The sequence below is a fragment of the Lagopus leucura genome, unplaced genomic scaffold (genome assembly GCF_019238085.1).
Source record: "Lagopus leucura isolate 7727_CA_CO unplaced genomic scaffold, USGS_WTPT01 Super-Scaffold_100002, whole genome shotgun sequence".
In the NCBI taxonomy this organism is placed as follows: Eukaryota; Metazoa; Chordata; class Aves; order Galliformes; family Phasianidae; genus Lagopus; species Lagopus leucura.
In genome coordinates, this window is record NW_024962263.1 from 60,525,529 (window position 1) to 60,550,495 (window position 24,967).

The following is a 24,967-nucleotide window of genomic DNA, read 5'->3' on the forward strand; positions in this document are numbered from 1 at the left end:
ATCAGTTGTTACAATCACACAATTCTTCCTGTGTATTTTGATCTTCCTTTGTAGTGATGACACCTGCATCCCATGACTGCTTTCCTACTTTCTGTGCACCTTTAACAAAAATAATTTAAAAGATTGCTTCTAAACCTGGAAGAGGAATAGCACTTAAACTTCCTCCAAGCTTGATTTTGAATACTACAGATCACTTTTCTTCTCCATTGCCACCTTGCATTCCTTATACAAAGTCCCACCTCCTTCATTTTAATGAAAACAGAATTCTAATTTAATTTTTTAATTCTAATTAATTTATTATTATAATAATTAATAATAATTAATTTTTTAATTCTAATTTAGTTTTTTAATTCTAACTAATGCTATAAAATGCTTCACTGAAACCCACTAAATCAGGTTTAGTTTTCTCTCTTCCTAAAAAATGAACTAACACATACAAGGTTAATGCTTTAGTCAGACATACTCTACCTTTAGTATACGGTAACATGAGATTGAGCTTTAACCTGCTTTACTTCCCTGTCTTTATTTAAGCTTTGTTTTAAAATTTATGCTGACTCTGCAAATATTTAATGAAGTTAATGGTTATTCACTTTTTTTTCTTTATATTGGGTCAGAGACTATTCAGTTCTTTCAAACAACATGATTAGCATAACAAAAAAAAAAAATGACTCACGATTTCACTATCACGCTATGAAATCTCTTCAAACAATTGTATGTTAAAAAGAAAAGGGGAGGGGATTCAGTTTCATGTAATATTATCTACCATAGAATCTTCCCAGGAGAACTTGTGATGATAAGACAACAATATTGCCACATCATTGTATCTTTGAATTCCAAGTTGCTCAATACAGATATTTGGCTGAAAATAAATATTCTATGTTTACTCTCTCCACATGCTACTAATATGTTTACCTTCTGCAATAAAGAATATGTACCCTGACGAGTGTTCCGTATCCAAAGTAATTAGAAGAAGCCAACAGAAAGCTACAGAATACTTTAATCGTCACAAATCAATCTAACAGGTACTACAACAAATGTTTGTTCTGATTCTGTGAAATACGCTGAGCCGGCTTTGCAGCACCAGTTACAGACAGATGTTCACAGCACAGAAAGTTCAGATCTCTGATTCTGCTTTTATTTCTCTCTCTACTGAGAGATTCAGTCTAAGGCCCTTCTTAAAAGTGGAAGAAGGGACTCAAAGCCAGCCTGAGTAACCTTTTTAAAATAAAAAAAAAATTAATGGAAGAGTGTCCCCATGGCAGGGGTGTTGGAGCTTGATGATGTTTAAGATCCCTTCCAACCTAAGCCATAGACTCAGAATCATAAGGTTGTTAAGGACCTTCAAGATCATGTATCCAACCATCCTCCCATTACCATTGCTACACAAGCACTAAACCACATCTCACAGCTCCTCATCCAGATGCCTCTTGAACACTGCCAGGGACGGTGACTCCACCACCTCCCTGGGCAGCCATTCCAGTGCCTGACCACTCTCTGAGAGAAAAGGTTTTTCCTCATGTCCAACCTAAACCTCTTCTGGTACAACTTGAGGCCATTTCCTTGGGTCCTGTTTGTTGCCTGGCAGAGGAGGCCAAACCCGCCTTAAGGAAGTTGTAGAGTGCAATGAGGTCTCCCCTGAGCCTCCTCTTCTCCAGAGTGAACAATCCCAGCTCCCTCAGCCGCTCCTCATAAGGTTTGTGCTCCAGACCCCTCCCCAGTTTTGTTGCCCATCTCTGGACACATTCCAGGGCCTTTCTTGTGTTTCTTGTCTTTCTTGTAGTGAGGGGCCCAAAACTGAACACAATAGTCGAGGTGCAGCCTCACCAGTGCTGAGTAGAGGGGGATGATCACCTCCCTGCTCCTGCTGGCCACACTATTTCTAATGCAGGCCAGAATGCCCCTTGGCCACCTGGCACACTGTCAGCTCATGTTCAGCCGAGCATCAACCAACAACCCCCAGGTCCCTTTCCTCTTCACACTCATCCAGCCACTCATCCCCCAAGCCTATAACGCTGCATGGGGTTGTTGTGGCCAAAGTGCAGGACCCGGCCACTCTATGATTCTATGAGATATGGGTGAAAAAGAGAAAATAAGAAGAAAAGGATCTTGAACTGAATCTTCCGAAGTACTATACAAGGGACACAGGGTGGGAAATAAAAGTGAAAAATAACAATCAAAATCAAGAAGAGAGCACAGAACAAAATGTTATGTTCCTCTGGAGAAGCACTTTTATCTATCAACCAAGCAGTTAAGTCATGAAAATGGTGAACACAACATCAACTTATTCTCAACTGCAGACATAGCATAAACACTATAAGAACGTAACAGAAATATTGCCTCCAGAGTTTAAGGCACTGAAATGTCAAGTGGTCAATGTTGAAATGGGGATGGAGGTTGGGTGGGGAGAAAAAGATAAATAGAAGTAAAAAGAAAATGTTCTTTTCCGTGACATAAGAACAAGTACAATAAGAACAAAAGAGAAAACATAGTGAAGCTGTGATGTACACTGCATACTTAGAGGTTAGAACAGACATCCAGAAGACAAACATCTCAAACTCTTATCTACTTTAGCTCATAAAATTTCCCATGAACTGTATTACTCACTAATCTTTACAAGCACGCAGAGTGGTTACTGAGAATGCTGTCCAAATACCCATTACAGTAAAAGAACATAAATAGTGTTGCATATCTGACTACAATATTATTTTCCTTCTCCATAAGAAATTCTCATTAAAAAAAAAAAAAATCATGTCACTTGCCAGCCTATGGACTTAGCAAATGAGAAAATAATGTACATCATTCATCTAACATACTGGTAATATGATGTGTATAAACATAAAATCATTTATGGGCTAGGTCTTCACAGAAGTTAATTAACATTGTGCACAGAGGAAGAAGGCCCAAGAAAGCTTAAAAAGCTATTCTCCCCGTCCAATTTAAGTTAAATTGAAATAACTAGTGCATATCGAGGTACATTCTGTTCCCACATGGAGGAATGTAAACATACAGACACGAAATTGCATTCTGCTGAGTCAAAATTTAACCTATCATTTTAAGGTTGGCAATTAAAGGACTGACACTAAGAACAAATTGAAAAATCACACTTAATTATGGCTTAGCAAGCTTCCTCTAAGCAGCTGAGCATAGTTAACAAAGAGCGCATGTTCTCGTAGCTCACCAGTCATCATCCTCTAAAAATGCACTATCACGGCCAGCAGCAGCTTCTGTCCAGAAATCTGACCACCTTTACCATCAGACTTGGAAAGAAATGAAACATGGAGAGAGCTTGGCCAATGGGGAGCAGCGCATATCTTCTGTTGCTATGCACTAATCCCATTAACAGGTTGAAAACAACAAGGATGACCTTACAAGGGAAGACTTGGGGAGGAAAGGGAAGCCTTGGGAAGCGAAGGGAGGGGTCTGCTGATCAATTACAGTGAAGACAGTAAGGGGCAAAATGGTAAGAGCAAAAAGAAGAGTGCTGAATTCTTTCAGTACTTCAGTTCTTTCTTACACAAAGTCATAAAAAGTGCAGTATTTCCTAGGGAGCACACATTCATCAAAAGCACGCATAATACTTCTCTTCCAATGCTTCCATTTTTCAAATTTTAGTTGATGTAATGGATTTACACCAATGACCAATGAGGAAATATATACTCATAGCTAATAAAATGATAAATTATTGCAATGAGGGTCCAGTACCAGTAGTCACTGACGCACACAGTGAGTTGCTTCAGCTGGTCCACTGAATACAATTCAATGCAGAATATTAATACAGAAATAAAAGTTGGATGGCGTTAGCTCAATATACTAAAAAGTAGGATCCTAGAATTGTTAAAAAGCAGGAAAAGCAGGAAATGCTTATAAGCTGGTATGGAATTGCATTTTAGAAAGCAGGGACTATGAAAAAGATTTTGAGGATAGGGATACCAAAGATAATTGATCAGATGTGAATCCAAAATAGCTGTTCTGACTTTTGATTTAATAAACAAAGCTAGTATAGAGAATTACTTCTATTGAGTAGAAATACGGTCCAGCTGCTACTGCCCATCTTAAGAACTGTCACTTCTGTTTCACTGTCATGAATGCCAGACTTCCATCTAAGTCAGTAAGATGGTCAGACTCCATTTTCGCTTCTTTTGTCATGAAAAAAGGACTCAAAGCTAAGAAAAGCTGTTGTTGTTTAGTTGGAGTTTTTTGTTTATTTGTTTTTCTGGAGATGATTTCCCTTTTGATCACAACTGGAGATGATGCTCCATTTCAGTGAAATAACTCATTCCAACAACTCTTGGTGCCAACACATGATGCTGTGAGTTCAGCTGACCTTTCTCTGACAATAACCAACTTAAACTGGCATTCTTCTTTAAAAAGGTCCTGGAGAGAAAAGCAGATCTTCAGAAGATCCTGGGAATAATCATTCTGAAAAGATGTTAACTGTACTTTCTTTCACAGAAAAGAAGCAGCCACCAAAATTACTGCTTTAGAAAAGATACAAAGAGGAACTACGTTATAGTGTTGGTTGGTGAGAATTTCTGTTCTAGACTCATTTGTAAAGGAATTTTGTTATAAAAACAATCTTCAGACATCTTTTTAAAGAACATTTTATACTTTCTCAGTCTGTGGCAAAACTTCCAGTTCAAAAGGCACAAAGACCTTGGCCTAGAAGAAATGCTGTTTCCATTACAATTCTAGTCAGATCTTATTGAGTTATCTGGTAAAAATTAGTCACTAACTTTCTTCCGCTTGCTTTCTTCAGTAAAATTATTACATTCTCTCAAACCATCATTTCAGCTCTAACAGCAGTTGATCCGTGGCATTACAAGAATAGCAGGCAAAGAAAAGAGAATATATTTGATGATCAGGGTTCATGTTCTGGACATAGCAGAAAGGCCAAAACAAGAAAGGAGGGCATCTGGACTTGCTTCTGTTGATAATGTCTTACAGATCTACAGTTCAGCAGAACTACAGGAAAAAAGTTTCTAACTGAGAAAAGAAAGAAATACAGTCTAAACATTCTTACTCCTGGGAGAGCTTTCTGAAGCAGTATTTGCTTTCATACACACCAACAATGCTAGTCTTCTGTTGGTATCCTGATAGTAAAGCAGCCTTAAACAATCAGATATAGGGAAAGGACTGGGGGACACTCAGCAAACTGCAAGGCCAATAGATGGGAAGAAATTCTTTGGGTCTTGGGGAAAGATGCTGGCTCTGAAGATTTTTGAATCAGATTTAAAAGAAGTCCCTCAAATGGAAGAACAGTGCGAAAGACATCCATTAAGTAAAGATGAGGAAAGAAGATCTCTATTTCATCCTTATGCTTTTCAGCCTAAGTGAGAACAAGAAAAATCCCAGTTGACACTCGATGGATCTGTACCTCCTCCAAAGCCAAGATTGGAGGAAGTCTGAAAGTCCAAAGAAAAAATCTACCCAAACTCTGTTCATGGATGGAAGCTTGAGGAGAAATAATCACTATGTGAGCCAAGGACCACAAAAGGAAAGAGCAGGTAGATAGGGCAAGAATGCAAGTGGTTGAGGGAGCTCACAATATCCTGAAATCAAAGTTAGAAGAAAAAAAAAAAAAAAAAGAGAGAGAGAGAGAGAAGAAAGAGTATTAGGGCTCAGAAGTTCCCCTATAAATAGGGTCAAAAGGTCACTGACAAAACTACCCACTCTTGAGTGAAGACAGTTCAGAAGAATACAATGGTGCAAAATGTTATTCCTTACGTTTCACGTTTTAGGCATGAAGAAGTATGAAGCAGCTAAATGCTCTACTGCAGAGACACTGCACTGGGAAAACTATCCACAGAGTTTTCTCTATATCCTGTGAGCTCAATTTTAAGCTACATAACACTATTTTTAACAGCTGTCAATGTAAGATTGCAAATACACTTAAGAATATATATTTTATTGATTCCTGATAGGTTAAATGCACCCATTAACATAGTGGATGGCAGCAATAGCATGAATATGTCAGAACGAATCCATTCCCTGTGTCAAGGCACATCACCTAACACCATTTTGTGAGCACTGTGAAACTTCATCCTAACAGGATGAGGCGACTACAGAAAAACAGCTTTCATGAAGAGCTTAATGGAGCCCGTAGATTCCACTGCAGGATCTGGGTTTTCTGCTCCCAGATACTCTATGCATTTTTTTTATGATTTAAAACACTATAGAAATTAAACGTGAGCTGTCAGAATTTTTATTGCAGGAATAAATATCCTCTGTCATTTTCTGACAGATTTAGGAATTTTTTTAATTTTTTTTAACAGACCATACTAATCACTATTGTCTAAACTGATAGCTACTGGCAATGGCAAAGCTCATCACCTGCAAGCTCCCTTGCCACTTTCTTTTGGGAAAACTATCTTAAGACAAACAGATGTTTCTGCTGTTTTAAACCAACAGGAAATGGACTGACTTTCTCCCTTTTCCTTTCCTAGAAACAAATACTAGCAAAGAAAAACCCTAGCACAGCTGTACTCAACGCTTGCCTTACAACAATATGTCTGTGTGGGAGGCATGCAATGACTGGGAACAAACAGGCCGGGGAAGTGAAATGTAGCATGCAGAAGATGAACACAAAGAATTCTTTTATAAGTCTGGGAGTGGATTATTACACCGTTACATTGATGTACCAGCAGGGTAATAACACTGATGTACAAGATTTTGCTCTGTATCCTGTCCTAGCTGGCAGTGTACAAAAGTTAATAATCAGCTGACAATCTCAGTCCCTTTCAAGACAATCGATGTCCACACCATCAGAGCATCATTACACTGAACAGAGTGTGGGCTTGGTGACCAATCTGCAGCCTTAACCTTAAGGAAATGTTTTTAGGTTAAGCTTGAGAAATTCAAACCTACGCAGAATTCATTCTTGTTGTCTTTTTGTAGATACACCCAATGCTTCAATTTTCACTGCTAACAAATTGGTACCTTTTATGTGCACTAAATTCACACATAAAAGTGAAAATAACATTAAAGTTGTTGCACTATAACCATCATTATAGGAAAAGAGAGCTTGAAGAAAATGATAAAACAGTGCAGTAAACCTACTTTAATGATAGTTTGATACTGGAATTATGACATGTTAAAGTAAGGAAAAGCTTTTCTATAGAAGGCAACTTTTTACAGTGCTTCTGCTGTGAAATTCTTGTATGAAAACACAAATTCATGCTGCCATCTAATGGTCTAAATCAAATGTTTCCAGCTGAACAATTAAATTGCTGATCTGAACTATCACTTTCATTGCTGTTAGGACTACTGTTTCTTTTCTTGAACTCTCTGAAATCCATCCATATCTGTTGTTCAGAATAAAATTACACTATGTTAAGGGAGATCTATTTCAGCCAAACTTTTTATTTCTACTCTCACAAAGTTTTTCAAATTTCTTCCCAAAGTGTTTTTGTTCACTTGTCCAAAACACTGGGGAAAAGGGGGTAAGGAATGCAGAAGAGAGTTTTCTAAAAGTCACTCAGTAAATATCTTTATCATTACACTCCTTAATTCATAAAACACAAATTTTAAGGACAAAACTTTTCAACAGTTAGTGGAAAAGCAAGACAAAGTGGCTCCTTCTGGTCATTTTAGGGGAGAGATGTTGTGCCTTATAGATTAAACCAAAAACCAATCATTGTAACCAGGTAAAATCCCCAGTGCTGCCCAACCTGCTCCATGAGCAAGGGTTTTGTTCACCCTGGGAATCAGAGCACAAAGCCTAACAGCTTTCTGTAGCAAAACATGACTTAGTTAAATCAAAATAATTTCAGTAGAAAGTTTATGTGCCTGCTTGCCTCTCATTAGAGCTGTTATTACGCAGATACTAGAAAAGATTTCATTCTTTCATATACTTCTGAAGAGTCTGTTCTTCTGGAACTTTTTCTCTCTGAGGAGAGATTTTTATCTTTTTACAATCCTTCCACTGTCATAGTCTGATGACTCCCACTACAGCATTCATAAAATTATTACACATCAACATTCTTAGCATTACTTCTTAGAGTAGGATTCAGTGCTAGATTCAGACACCAAAATTTATATATTTAATAATGTGTAGAAAACTAAGTTGGATTACAATGGAGCCCTGGAGAGACCTATATAAAATGTAGGCAGCTTATGGCACAGCAAATAGCACTCCAGACTGATGACTGCATTGACCAGGCTTTCCACTGGTTGTAACAGACAACAGCCTTACAGTGGACAGGCTGGTACCACTACTGAGGTATCTGAGCTTGGATCTGAGTCCCAGCCTTGCATTAGCCTCTGGCTGCCTGAACATGAACACACCCTACCATGTGGGATGCAGTCGTGCACAAAAGATATCTGCAGGACGTGACACATCACTCCTCTATGGAAACCAGAAGCTTCCCATGAATAGCTGGAGTCCTGGTGGATTATCTAAAATCGCACACTGAGTGAACCTTGGTTTTAGGTGTTCAATTTCTTGACTAAGCATAGATATGCAGGGTGATTTGAAAAGCCCCAGTATACCTGGCCTTCATCTGCCAACCTACGATGGTCTCCTCTAAGATTTCTGCCAAATCTGCTGGTCTGACACAGGCATCTCAGAGACCTTACAATGCCTCAAATGGCGCTATGTTTGGGTAACTCAGGGTTGCGTAGGAGCTGCACTACATATGTTTGTGAAAACATCTGCTTTGTACACATCTGTGTATTAAATCCACTTTTGTTGCAAAAAGCTGAATAACTTTCAGCTGAAATAACTGAATTTCAGCAAAAGATAACAGGCTCATTACACACCTGGATTAATGAAAAGACATAATTCCACGGAGCTTTATCTTTTCCTCGCTTCTGGCAGATCTGGTCAATATTAGACTGAAACCTCAGACGGATGAGGCTCTCTGTGAACAAACATCTCCTCAGTATACTCAGGTGGCACAAAAGGACTTCTAAAGGCCTGCACAGTTTCAGGCTTCATCCTATTTCTGTAGATTAGGTATCTGGGCTGTATAATTGCAGGTGTACTTCTGGAGACAGTCTCAACAGATTTTGTATCATATCCTGCAGTGCAGCCTACTCAAAAATTTGGCTTACGTTATCCACAGCTGTTCTTCTGGGTAGATTTTTCTTTTTCTCCGTAGCACTAAGTAACTTTTGTGAAACACACAAAGCTGAGTGAGGGTTTAGATTGCATTCCTAAGCAGACTCAAAGTCAAGTAACAGTAGCTTCTAATCTGTTCCCTCTGATGCATATATTTAATCTTTAACTCAGCATTCACAGAAGAAAAAGAATCTTTTCATTTTTAATCCATTCTTTCATCATACAATCTTTTATTTATCCAACCTGACAATTTTAGTTATTTATCCAACAATCACACTATTTTCTTTTCAGTCAAACTGAATTTGGAGAACATTAAGTCCACAGACGGAATCAACCAAAGACTGGTCCCTCAAACTTCTTTTTACTATGCCACTTTTTAAAATCACTTATTTAGTATTTAGGACACTGATTCACAGGGCTGATACACATATTTTCAGGAGCAATTAAGCCTAAGAAAACCTAAGACCTACACAACAGCTCAGCCCTCAGCCTAGGAGGAAGGAGGAAGGATATGCATGTACACTTAGGGAGATGCCTGGTGCCTTAAGGCCAGGCAGCTTGGCTGGCTCCAGAACAGGCAAGACTGTGCTTCATCCTCACTTCTCAAGTTTGATGTTGTAAAGAAGTACTTGCTGACAACAAAGAAATGTGCTCAGAATGAGCTCTGAAGAAAAAAAACAAGAAGGAACGGTCTTTGTACTCTTCCCTCATGCACTGAAGAGAAAGGTAACAGTCTTCTTAGTCTGTAGTATACAATATGCAGGCAGGAAGAAGCAACCCTGAACAAAATGAACATAAAGGCTCAGTGCAGAAGAAACTGTCACAGTGCACAGAAGCTGCTGTTTATCCCAAGGACATTACCATCTTGCGTGACATGTGCTTTACAGAACTAACATGCCATACAAATTCCCTAAAACCAAACAAGAAACTGCTCTAATTATTATTATATTCCATCCTTTAGCTTGTCATTGTTTTTTCCTTTGTTCCTATACTTCACAAGTGTTTTTAATTTTGAAAGCTTTAAAACAAAAAAAAAAAAGTCAAGGTTTTTCAAGCTCTTTAGATTGTGGTGAGACGCATTTTAGAGAATTTTATACAATAAGCAAATAACTTCTGAATTCTCCCAGACAACAAGGGTTGAGTTGTGTGATCTCTGTGACACTGCTTTCCATACTGAAACATCAAAAGCTGGTGTTCAGTTTCTGGTGGTTTTATTTCTTGGCTGAAGACACTTAGTTTGGGTAAGTCTGTAGGATATCACTTTTTTCTGTCATTTATGGACATTCTACAGTTGAAAATACTTCAGGGACTGTTTTCAGTTCTAATTGAAGACAAAATATCCTACAGCAAGCAATCAGTACAACAAGGCAAGCTGGATGACCCTGTGGTTGGTCTGAACTCATATCTTTATTAATTATTTATATATACATATATATTAATTGCTTTAATTTGAATGCATTTTTTAATTTTCTTTTTTAACTTATACATAGTTTAAACCAACTGCCTACTGAGGGGTGCAAGGGAGTTTCTAGAGCTGGCCACTGATATGGATAGTATGCACATTTCATCCTCAGTTCTGCCAATACTTTTCAAACATGACCTACTGTTTCAAAATTCATCCTTTCCTGAGCAGCCTGCCCATTCTCCCAAATGGTGCCAAATGGTGTGTGGACAAATTCACAAATTCACATAACCAAAATGAGTTAGCTCACAGTCCATGAAAGCACTAGCACTTACTTCCCTAGAGTTGGTTTGTAAAGTTCTTAGATTGAAAAACAAACCATACCAAATGCAGTGCTCAGAATTATTAGCTTTTTTGTAGTGCGCATTGTTTGACCCAAAAGGTTCTTACATGCCTTTACTGCAAAACTGCTCAGAACTGAGAGACTTAAAAAAGGTAGCATTCACCTGGTTACTTTTGAGTGATATAAAATCTTTTTTTTTTTCTTTTCATTTTAATTCAGTAGAATTGAGCCTTTTGTTAACTAAAAAACGTTGTCTAACATGGCCCTGGATTCAGGGCTGAGAGTCTTTTTTAAAGCTCACCTTATCAGAGACAATCGAGTTTCCTAGCAACAAAGCTAGTGCACAGACTCTACTGGAATAATCTGGAGAAGACTCCATGCTATGAGTGAGATGAAAAAGCTTTAAAAGTCTTATCCCTACTTATCTCAATCTAGTATGAACTGCAGTCTACAGATACTTAGTGTACTGGAGACCAAAGCTGATGCATTGACGTGATTCAGCACAGCACTACACAGACTATCAGCTCATGTCAAGATGCAATATAATGACAACCATCCAGTGCTGCCACCCCAGTGCCAAACCACATGCACCACCTTTGAATAAAAAGTCAGGCTGGTACCTTCAAGCTCTTCTCTCCTCTGTCCTCTCTCCTTGGCAGTAACTCTTGGTATACATTACTGAGCCTGGTACCATGCACACACAAAGCTCAGTAAGCAGCTGGCATTCAGCACCTGCCCTGGTGCAACACCACCAGCATTACAAACAGGGACAACCAACAGGAAGTGTGAGCAGGTACTCCTGAAAACCACAGAACTATGGGAATATGGGGAGCACAAGCTGCATGAGAAACAGTGCTCAGAGGAGGATGTTCATATAGAAGGTCTCACCACTTTTCCCTTACCAGCTGGCTACTGGAAAGGGTTTCTGTTTTCCTTTTTTTTCTCCTCTCTCATTTGTTTATTTTTCTTTCTTCCATACAATTCACTTTCATATTTAACATCATTTTATGCCAATGGCTGTGTACCTTACAATTGCAACATTGCATTCTATGTGTAAACCTCTTTCAATATTGTTTGTGCTTTATACACCCACTGCCTATATCCATATGCCCTAGCATTAGCAAGCACAGTCCTTCACAAATTTAATTGAGCCTTAGCTTGCAAACTCATTCCTGGCCCCTCTGGTGACAGCACAAGGCCTTGTGACCAGGTGAGAAGGTGTCTGAGGTCAGATTGTTAGTCAAGCAGTAACTCATCCATTCCTCTTCTCAGCACCCTCCTTTCCTCCAAAAATGATTAGTTTCTGAGCAGCTCATCTCCCAGTGCTGGAGCGAGGAAAACTGAAAGGCAACACAGACTGGTTGCAAGGGAAGAGGAGGAGGAATCAAGGTCACCTCAGCACAAATCATTTTAGGTTGACATGGAAGCCAGCTCTCAGCTTTGCATGCAAATAGCAGCTCTTAGACCACACTTTCACAAGTTCCTGAAAAGGATCTTTTGTGCCAATTGAAACACTAGGTATAACTGCTCTAAAGATATGTCCTGAGATGAACTCAGTTCTTTACTCTTTCCCCCTCAAGTCATTCATCTTGCCAGAATCAAATTCCTCCCAAACAATCTCCAAGTCTTAATCTGGATCTTCACCTACTTGAAAAGCACATTTTTTAAAACGGAGATGAGAAAAGGGAATTTAGTTACAATATTAAAAAAAAAAAAAGTCTTCCAACTTTTCTGCATACTTACTGTCTGTTTTAATAACACAGCTATTTCCTCAATCTAGAGTCAGAAACTGATGAAAATGAAAAATACAGAGTGCAGCATGCTACCTACGCTATATTTCAAATCTTAGGTTTTGATGCTATGGCATCTAAAGGGCATAAGATTATCTATGCTATTCTCTTCTAATGTCAGCTCTAATAAACAGCATTCAAATGATGCCTTACAGAGTCTAAGTGCTTTTCTTATGGGAGCATGATAATGATATAATGAACTAGCATGTTCTGATGCAAAACAAGATGATAAACAATTATTTCTGACATAGGACAAGTCCCTAGACATTATTATATGGCACTATTCTTCCTTCCTCTGGTATTACTGCATGTGCAAGTGTATGCACAGGAGGTGTGTGCACACATGCAGACAGGCAGGTATAGTTATTTACTACTTATTTACTTTTAGTTACTTATTAATTTACATCCACCATACTATTAACCATCCTGCACAGCCTACTGCACTCAGCTAAGTAGAGCAGATAAGTGGAGATTCTGGCCTCTGTCTCACCTCATCTATTTGTTTTATGATCAAAAAATCAAATACATTTTAAAAGTGACGTTAATGTACCATCTGTACACTAACATTGGAACAAAGTTCAAGAAGTAAGTAAACTTCAAGACTGCAGTAGACATACTACTCATTTCCCATGCAAAGAAAAACAAGTCTTTAAAGTTAGTACCTGCTAAATTGGGGTTCTGCTTCCATAAATATATTTCAGTAACTAAGTTGAGATTCTAGAATCTCCTGTTTTATGCTTCTTACTAACTTGCACTTTTTCTACTGTAGCCTTTTTTTCTAATAGTCAAAATAATGTCATTGCAGAAGCAATTAAAATAAATGTAGGATTTCTGGATACCAACAAAGCTCATTTCAGGCCCCATATCCAGCTACTTAAACCATTCCATATATGAGTCAGCAGCAACAAGAAATAGCACACAAGTAACACAATAACCAGACATTCTGCTCTGTAGAATAATGAAACAGTTTTCTTCCAGTTGGTTTGTTTCATCTTGCATTTTCATTTCAAACTGCCTAATTTTTAAACACTGCTATAAATTCAGCTTCAAACAAGAATAATTTGAGCAAAACCACTTTTCTGGCATTCATAGTCATATTCTTCTTGATAATTATGAGGTGCATAAAATTGTTACAGAATCCACTAAGTAAACCCCTTAGCAGAAAGGTAACATATTTCACTGCAAAAACATTCTGTTGGAAAGTCTAACTGTTCATATTACTTTTGGAGTTTTAGTTCAATCCCGAAAGAGCTGATCAAACACAGTTCCTCTGGGAAAGAAAGAATAGGAAGAATGGGATGAAATCTCAGAGAAATAGCCCTCAGGGTTGCAAAAAATACACATATTACCTGAAGTTTGTCTCAAATTGTCATACCTAATACAAATTATATTTTATTCAGACTGAAGTAGAACAGTTTTTCGATCCCTACTATAATCATGCAAATACCAAAGATGAAGATATTTCAAAAATGTACGACATTTTCAAGATGATATTTTGATGGCCATTTAACAAAACTGCCCCTCACATTTAGTTTTCAATCTTATTTTACCCTTCACAAATTTGTTAGTTTAAAAGCAAAATTTGGAATACTGTCTTCTCAAAGATTACTCCAAGTTACTACTGTCATTACAGGATCAGTGGAGATTTCCAAATATAGGCTTCTAAACTGTGAAATAAAGGATTTTTACTCACTGAATACTGAAGATTAAGGAATTGAGATAGCTGACAATGCAGAATGGTAAAAATTGGGAAACTTAGAAGTGTTTTCAAGCTAACATTCAAAATGCAGCCCTCCTAATTTTATAACCAATTTCTAAGAAAAGACTGTTTCACTTCTAGTGCTAAGGATCTCAACAACACAATAGGAAATATCAATAATAATTAAAAAAAACCCTCTCTGAGGTTAATGCCCTGCATCCTTATTGCCACAGCTGGAGACCATAACTCCAATTTGCACATTAAAAAAAAATAGAAACAATTTTTTTACATACCTTTCTTTCATTCAAGCTTTGGGTGCCTGTCTTCTTTAAAAAGGAGGTTGTGCGCTTCTAAATGAGGCTGCACAGACTCTCCTGAGTAAAATCTTACTTTTATTTTACTCTGAAATATTCTATGAAGTTTATAAAGATTTAACGCACGTTAAAAAAGAACTGAGAAAAAAGATCAAATAATGGAAAAAGTACAAACCTCTGATTGTACATGCCCCGAAAATTATAATTTGCTCTATAATTGGGGATTGGCTTTGGATCTAATGGCCTGTAGATGGCAGGCTCTCCTCTCTTCATAGCCAAACCATTCAGCTCCACTGTTGGAGTTATACTGCCTGAGGAAAGAAAAGAGTACACGTAAGGTACTTAAACCATGAATGCTGCAAAACACACACCCAGGATGGAGATGAGCAGCAAGAGAGCTGTAATAAACTCAGAAGCTATTTGTTGCTCTTAAATTAAAATGTAAATAGCTACAATGACATTTCACCACCTCTACAAGATGGGAATATAGATGCCAATTAAATCAAAGGCAATGGAGAGAATATTGAAGACTTTATGCAGTTTCAGTAGACTGATCTTCATAAGTGAAAGAGAAAATCAGTATAATAATCAAGCTGGTAATTAATCTTTGCAAAGTGCTTATAATAAAATACAATCTGAAATTATAAAAATAAAAGAGCAATGTTTCTTCCCACTGAATACCATTAAATAAAATCACAGATCAAGTAAAGAGGCACTGAAACAAACAGGCAGTAATATACATTTTGGTAGTCCTTTAGTAATGTTATGACAGAAGTTGGAAAAAAAGTATTTTCTTTATAAGTCTTCAAAGGCTCAGACTAGAACTACAAACAATCTAACAGGAATCATCTAACAAACTGGAACTGGAACTACTGGACAGGAGTGCCTCTGCAGCCACCTACTGGTGACAGAACACAAAAACAGAAAACCACCACCACTTGCCCAGTTGCATCCACGCCAAACAAGAAGCTACACTATAGCCTCATCTGAATACATTTTTTTCAAGAATACAATAATCTACCATATTCCTCACTTCCCGGTTGTAACAAAACCTTGAAGGAACTAAACATACATTACAATAAAAAGGAGTTATTATTTTCTCAAAATATTTTTACAATTACAACTGAATCTAGCTTTTAAATAGTTAAAATGTATCAAATGATGAAAGTTTTTATGCAGTACTTATTCAGAAACTACATCAGCTACAATTTTGATATATTCCAAAGAAATATATTCCAAAGCAAGGATGCTATGAATCCAGCTATATACTAAAAACGGAAAAATATCATTTTGACAAGAAGATCATAGAATCACAAAATCCTGAGTTGCAAGGGCCCCGTAAATGTCATCTACTCCAACTCCTCTGCAATGAACAGGGACATGCACAGCTAGATCAGGTTGTCCTGGGCCTGATTCAGCCTGATCTTCAATGTCTCCAGGGATGGGGCACCAACTACATCTCTGGGCAACCTGTGCCAGTGCCTCACTGTAGAAGACTTTCTCCTTATATATGACCTAAACCTACCCTCTTTTACTTTGAAACCATTTCCCTTTGCCCTGTCACCACAGACTGCTAAAGAGGCTGTCCTCCTCTTTCCTACAGCTCCCCTTTAGATACTGAAAGGCCGCTATCAGGTCACCTTGCAGCCTTCTCTTCTGAATATACAATACACTGTATTTAAAGCAAAATACAGTATTACATGATACAGTTTTTAATAATTTTTTTTAATGCCTATTTCTTTTATTTGCAGCTTTTCCCTTTACAAACATGCTAAAAGCCCCCCCCCCCCAAAAAAAATATCTAGAAGCTGAGAGGTACTGTGCTATGTCAAGAATCAAATCTCAGGATCCATTTTTACAGAGATCTTTACCACCCACTTTCTGAACAGCTAAAAACACCCTGCGAATGACACAGGATCAAACCAGCATCCTGGAGAAGCAATGCACTGATCTCCAATGGAGCAAGAGAATACTATTGCATCACTAGTGAACAATCCTTAATGTCTAATGCTCAGGATAATACTCTTAACCTCTAAAGGAAAGTTAGTTCTGCTTTCTCACAGCCCAGACATTAACGGCAAAATGACTCCACTGTAAGAAAGTGCCTGAAAGGAGTAGGCCCAATAGACACAAAAAGTGAAGAAGAGGAAAAGAGGAGTGTAAAGAAAGAAAAGCAAATAAGAAAGCAAGATTCTATCTTTTTTCCTCACTATTTTCCTTCTTTCATATTAGTGTGAAACAAAGTTAGGAACAGGGTTTTTTTACTAACTTTCTCAAATAAGACAGAACTGATCATGCAGCTGAGATGTCAGCCACTCAAAAGGTGCTTCATGTATAGATGGCAACATTCAGGTAATGCTTCAAGATGAATGATGCAAGACAGCAATGTATGTTCTTTTAATTGTTCAAACAACTTTTAAAGCTGTTTAAAGGCTTTTTAATAATACAAGTTGCTAAGAAGGAAAGCGTATAATGCCAGAAACTGAAACTACCCCTCATAGAAAAAAAAAACCATGCCAAAACAGCTTACATTTCTACCAGACATAATTTCAGAGGATTAGACTTGGTAAAATTTTGCTCTTCCATTGGAAAAATAGCTAAAATAATCCTCTTTTTAAAAAAAGCCTTTGCCATGGCAATATTGGTCAATTTGTTCCTATCTTTTCTGTTTACTGTTGATCACATACAATCACTTTGTATACAGTTGAATCTTAAGTAAACAATATTCACTTACATCTTAAGTAAACAATATTCACTTACACTCAATTGTCTTAGTCTGTTCATTAAAAACTCTCCTGTGCAAACCCAGCAGAGGTTCTTAATTAATCTTGTCTGTGAAAGAACTAGGTTGATTGTCATCTGCCAAGTTAACCTACATCTTGTTCAACTTACTAATCAGTAGTATACTATTCCAACTCTTCCACAAGAATTATTATGTCATACCTGGATTATTGTTAACATTATTTTTGGGCGGTCTAGGAGTTGGTTTGGGAAGAGTAGTTTCATTCAAAGCTTTGCTAGCAGCAGCATGCTGGGCCTTCTTAATACTGCTTCCTTCAGCTTCCCATGTCTGTTCTCCAAGAGTCAGCTGCACTGTGAACATCTTCAAGACAAAGAACAAGTGAACACTGGCAAGATTATCACTGCACATACATCAATCTGTATGAAAACCTATGAGAATGAAGAGAATACATCACCTCTTTACATTATATTCAACTCTCAGATAACACATCTGATTCTTACAGAGATCAGTGGTTCCTTAACAGAGGACAACATTTGGTGTTTCAGATGGCAAAGTGAAACAGCAACATCATAAAAGAATACTCTTAAAAACAAATAATAATAACTGTGCAAACTGTCATGGAAGACTGTATACAGGTCAGTTAAGACCACATTTCTTCACACTTTTTAACTTAGTCACTTCCACCTGTCAATAACATGTAAAGACTGCTACTAAAACCATGCAGTTTTGTAATAAATCTGAATATAAATTGATACATAATCTGGATAAATGACTGCATACTCTTCAAGACAGCATATTATTTGGCCAAAATATTTGTACACAGTGAAAGGATTTCTTGCATAACCCACATATTGCAAGGGCAGAGTCGCAACTCATATATGTGCAATGATACAAGGTAACAAAGGAAAAAAACTATTATCTTTTTTGAATGAAAACTATAGCTCTATAATGTGGATTCTACAGTAAAGATAGGAAGTATAGAAAAATTTACAGTTCAGAAACTGGTGGCTGATAGAACAATACACACTTCAAAATCTATGATAAAGGATTATTCCAAGCAGTATCTATGCCCGTGCAAGCTGTGAAGGTAAATCTGAAAGCACATTTAAGATACCAGATAGCATCTATCTTCTGAATGATATGTACATGTTCTGTTTAAAATTGAGCATCTAACAACAAGAGGAGAAAAGATAAGAAACTCAAATCTTTTCCATAAGAATTCTAACCATATACAGCAGGATATAATTGTCAGATACACATGGTAAATTATGATAGCCCATCTTCTGAGGTAGATGTAACTTACTGGAGGCAAGCACAAAGAAATCTATGTATTAGAGTCAGCATAAAGCAGAATTTTCATTTGGATAGTTATTTGCTCTATACATTTTAAAATGATTTAAATTAGCTAGATTTGGAACCAGGTATCTAGAGATAGGCATAATGGACAACCCTTAAATCTGCCTTTACATGTATTGCTGCTTATCAAGTACTTGCACACAGGCATGTGAACTGAAGCCTCTTAACACATGTACACAGTGCATTTGAACTCAATTCCATAAATTCATACTTTTATCCTAATTGTAGGCCTGAATCTTGCTTGCTTCAGAAGCATGGTGCGAGACCCTGGATCACAGTTCCTACCATCATTTCACTTTTTCACAGCATTCATAACAATTTCCTCATATGTGAGGGGGAAATGAAAAAAGTCTCTTACTTTTGCATTCTGCCAAACACTACTCCCCAAACTTGAAAGCTAAGGTAGGTAATACAGCTAAATACCCATAATTATGTAAACATATATCCTTATTACTAACAGACCTGATTTTTTTTCTGCTTCTGAAGTTTATATATACATATTTTGCAAGAAAGTATTGGTGTAATACTTTCATAAAAAGAGTATAGCCAATAAAAATATGATCAGTAATGGCTATTTAACTGCCTGTAACCCCTTATTTACTTGTTAGAGCAGTAAAATGGAACATCTCAAGTTAATGAAGGACTTGCTCAGTAAATTTCTGTACTTGAAGCTCTAGCCTTCTTACTTACACTTCTCATAAAACTTTTCTCCAAGAAAAAATAAATAAGTAAACAGCAGAATAGGTAGGAATAGGATTAATGACATGGGTAGAAGGCAGGAATTTAATTAAAGGAATAAAACTGGCTAAAAACAAAGTCTGAAATAGCCGATGAAATTTTCAAATGCTAAGGCTCAAGCTCACAGTTCTGCTATGAACAGACAAGCCTTTCTCACCAATTTTCTGTGGCAGCATTTATTCCCTATGTTTAACCTGATTACCTGGTGACAAGACAGCAAAAATGCAAAGAGTTTGTGCTTGTTTTCACTGTGCTGCATTCTTGTCATCAGTCCCCCTTCACTTTGGTCATTCTTCCCTCACTTTTTCTGCATGCCAAACTCGCTCCTTCTCCCCAGCCTCTCTCTTTAAGTGCTATGTCCCCCAATACTTGCCCACATCTATGTACTACTGCTTCATTTCCTTGGTCTTTCTTTCTTTCAAGTTTGTCTACTGGGATGCCGCTGACATAGAAGTACACAACAAAGGATGATATCCATCTGACAAATCCACCTGGAGACATAGTTAATGCTAATAAAGAGCTTCGGATTTTTCAGAAAGTGGGCAGACCTCCAGACATTCTAAGCAGACTGTTAAGAAATATCGCTTCTCTCACAGCTCCACAGTTTCTAGCATCCCATTTCATCCTCGTTGTAAAATCTTGCTTGTCAAAGACAAGCAGAAAAAAAAATATATAGGAATTTATCATGACCATAACAGAGGCTGTTGTCTGGTAGAATACATCTCTGAAAATCATGAAAACCACTACCGGACAGTAACACAGCATGTGTGTGAACAAAGCAATGTGAGATTCCTTAAATGGAATGCAGCCACACATCCTTTACGTCATGTTCTCTAGCACTGATTGACACACTTTATCAGGTAAACTAAACCGCACACTACATAGAACTGCTAACACATCCAAAATCTCCACGTCTGTGCTTTCCAAAGGCTAAAGGTATATCAATCTGCATTATCATATTTGTCCTTTATTCTGTCTCCTCCTGTGCCATTCTCACTTGCTGCACAGGATAAAATTACACTTAACATTCTTCTGAGCAACAGCCAATCTGTACAGCACGTAACAGTTTTTGATCACTATGAGGATAATTAAAAATAATGAGAGGTGAACCAAAAAACTGAAAAACTAAGAAACTCATGGAAAATCTGTCTTTCAAAAGTGAAGCTAACACAGGCTCAATTCCAATGATTCAGGAAAATAGCAATGAATTTATCTGAGCTGTATCTTCTTCTGCTAAAAGTTAAGTTACAATACAAATGTAATACAACTCGTATCACAGAATCATAGAACATAGAACTATAGAATGGCTTGGATTGGAAGGGACCCCACAGATCATCAAGTTCCAACCCCCAGACCACAGCTTTTTGCATGATTGCAGCACTTTAACTGCAGTCATGAAAACAAAATGAACATGCCACATCATAGGAAAAAGTTACAGAAAGCACAAGTTAATACATCACAACCCACAGCCAACCAACTTGTGAATCACCTCATGCCAAATGCTTTCAGGGGCAGGATGAGAACCTCAATCCTCATTTCTGATGAGTGATACTGAAAGCCTGCCAAATCTCATCAGCCCTGTACCTGCTAGCATCACTTCCTCCAGCATACAGTATGCACAACAGCAGCCAAATCAGAACGTCAAGAATCTACAACAGCTCTACACTATCTGACATGATGGGCGAGGGAAATGAGGGCCAAAAGGCACGAGGGGATCTCATTGCTGTCTGACACTTTACTAATCTGCAAATTCAAGGCCACTGTTGTATTCGGTTTTGTCACTCCTGAAACTGTTCAGTACAACGCAGCTATTATGTCATTTTCTCTCTTTGACTTTATCAGGCTTCTTTCTCCTCCCCTAGAGAGTGCCTAATGATGGAGGATATTCAAAATGATTTGAAATGATTACTATGAGACTATCCTGCTGTGTTCCCTGTAACCTGAAAGCATCCTAATTCGTACTTACAAAATGAAGACAGATATCCAAATCAACGTGAGAAATAACAAGAACTGCCAACTCACTATAAACTTTAATTCTAGAATCATACTAGGAGTCTTGTTATCACTACATATAACTAGCTCCACAGGAGCCTGCGTTACCATGAAAGAAATTCAGTTAATTATCATCAGAGGCACACCAACTGGAGAGAAGGACTCACACATTTAAAAAGCACACACTCCAGAATGATATAGAAAAGGTGGTGATACCCTCAGGAGGTCTTTACAGAGACCAACAATAAACTCAAATTATAAGTCAGAGCTCGAAAGGAAACACAGACGTACTTTCTGAAATTGAAAATAATAAAGCAAAATAGATAAGTGCAAGAAACCCTTTACACTAGAAGCATAGTTGTGTTTTAGAGTCGTGCCTATCAAGATCAAGACATAATTTGTTCACCATTCAACATCTGGCTCATAACCTGGAAGTGTGACCTTACCTTGGCATGAGCAGGCCCTCTTTCATTCAGAAGCTTATACTGGGGTTGAATTCTATTGAAACGGGCTAACTCATTTACCAGACACATTGGAGTTTTCTCTTTGGGGTTTGCCATGTTATCCTGGAGAGGAGCTGCGAACAAAGAGTCTGTAAAGCTTTTGTGGAGAAAGGTACACGTCATAACTTTGCCAACTTTGCAATAGTAGTAAAATGTTTAAAAAAAAAATACTTTGGCTAAAAATATTTTTTTGCAAATATGCTAAATTCAGTGTTTAAATACCTTTTACATATTAATCATAAGATAATATGCACTATATAATGACCATTTTGAAAACATGCAATTTAAAAAATATATTTTCACAATGTCCCTACAAAAGATGACAGTGGAGATGGGCATAAGCATATGCTACACTTCCTATGTCAAAGTTCATTCTCAGGAGTATAACTAGTTCTATGAATTGACTGTGCTCTCAGGATAACATGCCAACACTTTGAAGGTTGCTATATAAAACACAGATGAAACTCTATGGTCTCTCCTTCCCAGTTCTCAATTTTTCTCATAATAATAAAGTCACTCTCAAAGCACTACCAAAGATCTTTCTACACTCCATTTAAGGATTTTGTTCTACTTTCCTTAGACTACTTACTTCATGTACTCTGCCTTAGCATTTTTTAGCTTTCTTCTTTTTTCAGGTTACTTGTATTTAACCTCAGCACATGCTTTCCCTGTTCACTTTTTATAACATTTCTGTATTTTATACCCAGTTCAGCATAGGAATACTGCACTTATTAGGCTACAAAGGAAACACTGAATACTGCCAAGCCGTCTGAAGACATTCTGTTCTAGGGAAGAGAAATATACTTGGAGGCTTTCCTGCGCAACTAAAACTTCTCTGTAAAAGATACTCAGAATGCAACAAAACAGACATGTTCTTTTCTGAGCTTTTATATTATTAACCAGCACTTCACTGTAAATCTGGCTCAATTAAAGAACCTTAACTTAGTAAATAGCCAATTCAGACAAAATATTTTTTTACAGAATCTTCTTTCATTACTTTTAACCTCCTTAAGACCTCTTTTTTTTTTTCCTTTTTTTAAATATATATATATATTTACTTTTTAATTAACAAGTGAACAAAACGACTCTCTTGAACACAGAATCACAGAATCACAAGGTTGGAAATGACCTTCAAGATCATTTATCCAACCATCCTCCCATTACCATTGCTACACAAGCACTAAACCACATCTCACAGCTCCTCATCCAGACGCCTCTTGAACACTGCCAGGGACGGCGACTCCACCACCTCCCTGGGCAGCCATTCCAGTGCCTAACCACCCTCTGAGAGAAAAGGCTTTTCCTCACGTCTAACCTAAACCTCCTCTGGTACAACTTGCGGCCATTTCCTCGGGTCCTGTTTGTTGCCTGGGAGAAGAGGCCAAACCCATCTTCACCACAACCTCCCTTCAGGAAGTTGTACAGTGCAATGAGGTCTCCCCTGAGCCTCCTCTTCTCCAGACTGAACAATCCCAGCTCCCTCAGCCAATCACACTGAATGCACTTGGGACACCTTACCTGGTGGGTTGCTGGCGGGTGCAGGGTCTGCAAGGCCAGCAGTGGGGCTGCTGCAGCTGGCAGCCGACTCCGGAATGGATCCGTTCATGGCAGAAGGCAGGCCCAGAGTGTTTGCGGCTGTAACTGGCAGGGGTAGCACCATGGGGGACATGGGAGGGCCGGACAGGTTTGCTGTTGTCTGCATCTTAACTTGCGCCATTGTGTATCACTACAATAAACAAATCAGCGTGAGCTGGGTGCTTCTGCATTTTTTATATCAAATGACAGTATTGATATCAACAACATTTCTTTCTGCTACTGTATCTGGGTCACAAAACTATCCACAGAAGTCATGGCCCTGCAAAAATTACTTCCAAAGCAATGTACAGAGGAATAGAGAGGTTTGCTCAATGTCAGGGAACAGCACCAGAGCAGAACCCACATGTCTTGGCTGTAGGTTCTGTTACTTAACTGTGGGATGACCCTGCCTAAAGAACAGCAGAAAGAATGACTGCTCTAGAATAAAATTCCATACAGCTCTCCTATTGGTGAGATCAGCAGTGGCTGCTTTCTCCGAGAACTGATTCGCAACAAATTGCAGTAGCAAGTTTTCCAAGTAAAGTGCATGCAAAATACCAAAGAGGGCCACTGGAGAAAAGTCCTATTTTTTTTTTTTTTCTGTTAGCAAACTAGAAAACAGACAGATAAAAAGGAAAAAAAAAAAAAAAAAAAAAAAAAAAGAGAAAGTAAGTTCTGAAAAATTACTTTTCCAAGCTACAGGTCGAACATTTCAACACTGACATAAATAAGCACAGGTACCACAGATTTCCTGTAATGCCAAAAATGCAGTGCCTAAAGCATTAACCTTGGAATACGTCATCATCTCATCCAAATAGGACAGCCTGATACTGTCACTTGTTCCTGTCCAATAACAGATAACAAGTGCATTTTCAAGGCTCATATACGCTAAGTGCAGACGATCCCTTAACAGCCAATACACCGTCTGGGATCTGGGACCTTTGCTGGCTGCAGCTCTGGTCCCTCTGACCAAGGTGCAGGAGGACACAAAGTGTGACCTCATACTTCACACGGAGCATCACCACTGTGCAGTTCCTTGTTATGTTTGCTGGGTAATTCTCTATTCCTGAGCAAAAATCCCATTTAACACCTAAAAAAACCCTTCCTAGTTAGGATGTTACTGAAACAAGTAGGCTTCGTGCAAGTTTTTGGGTGATTAAATTGGTATTTTTGAACCCTTCCCTCTCAAATCTTTTTTTAAAATACCCAAGTATCAGTTCTTAAAAGGAAACACTATTTGGAATAAAATCCCACATCACTACATACACTGTGCAGTAGGACTACTTCAGCACAGCTGCACTTATATAATGAAAATTATATCACTGTGAAACTGTACTTTGAAGATGATGTTCAGATTGGAAGCCTATTTATATTACTTAGGGAAGACACAATGATTTTTAATCTCTGGAAAGCCGAAATGGAAAACATAATAATTAGAAATGAAGCTGAGGTGC

At 37.9% G+C, this 24,967-nt stretch overlaps 1 protein-coding gene across 5 annotated transcripts in view; it reads right to left on the reverse strand.

The window, feature by feature from the left end:
• The window catches only part of STAU2 (staufen double-stranded RNA binding protein 2), a 168,371-nt gene that overhangs the window by 125,822 nt on the left and 17,582 nt on the right, over positions 1-24,967 (reverse strand). For all 5 annotated transcript variants that reach the window (XM_042869928.1, XM_042869931.1, XM_042869929.1 and 2 more), the window contains exons 2-5: positions 23,457-23,664; positions 21,882-22,012; positions 17,550-17,709; positions 14,782-14,917 (exon numbers count right to left, since the gene is read on the reverse strand). In XM_042869928.1, coding sequence (XP_042725862.1) covers positions 14,782-14,917; positions 17,550-17,709; positions 21,882-22,012; positions 23,457-23,655 — 626 coding nt within the window. In that variant the 5' untranslated portion in view covers positions 23,656-23,664. The remainder of the gene's footprint in view (positions 1-14,781; positions 14,918-17,549; positions 17,710-21,881; positions 22,013-23,456; positions 23,665-24,967) is intronic.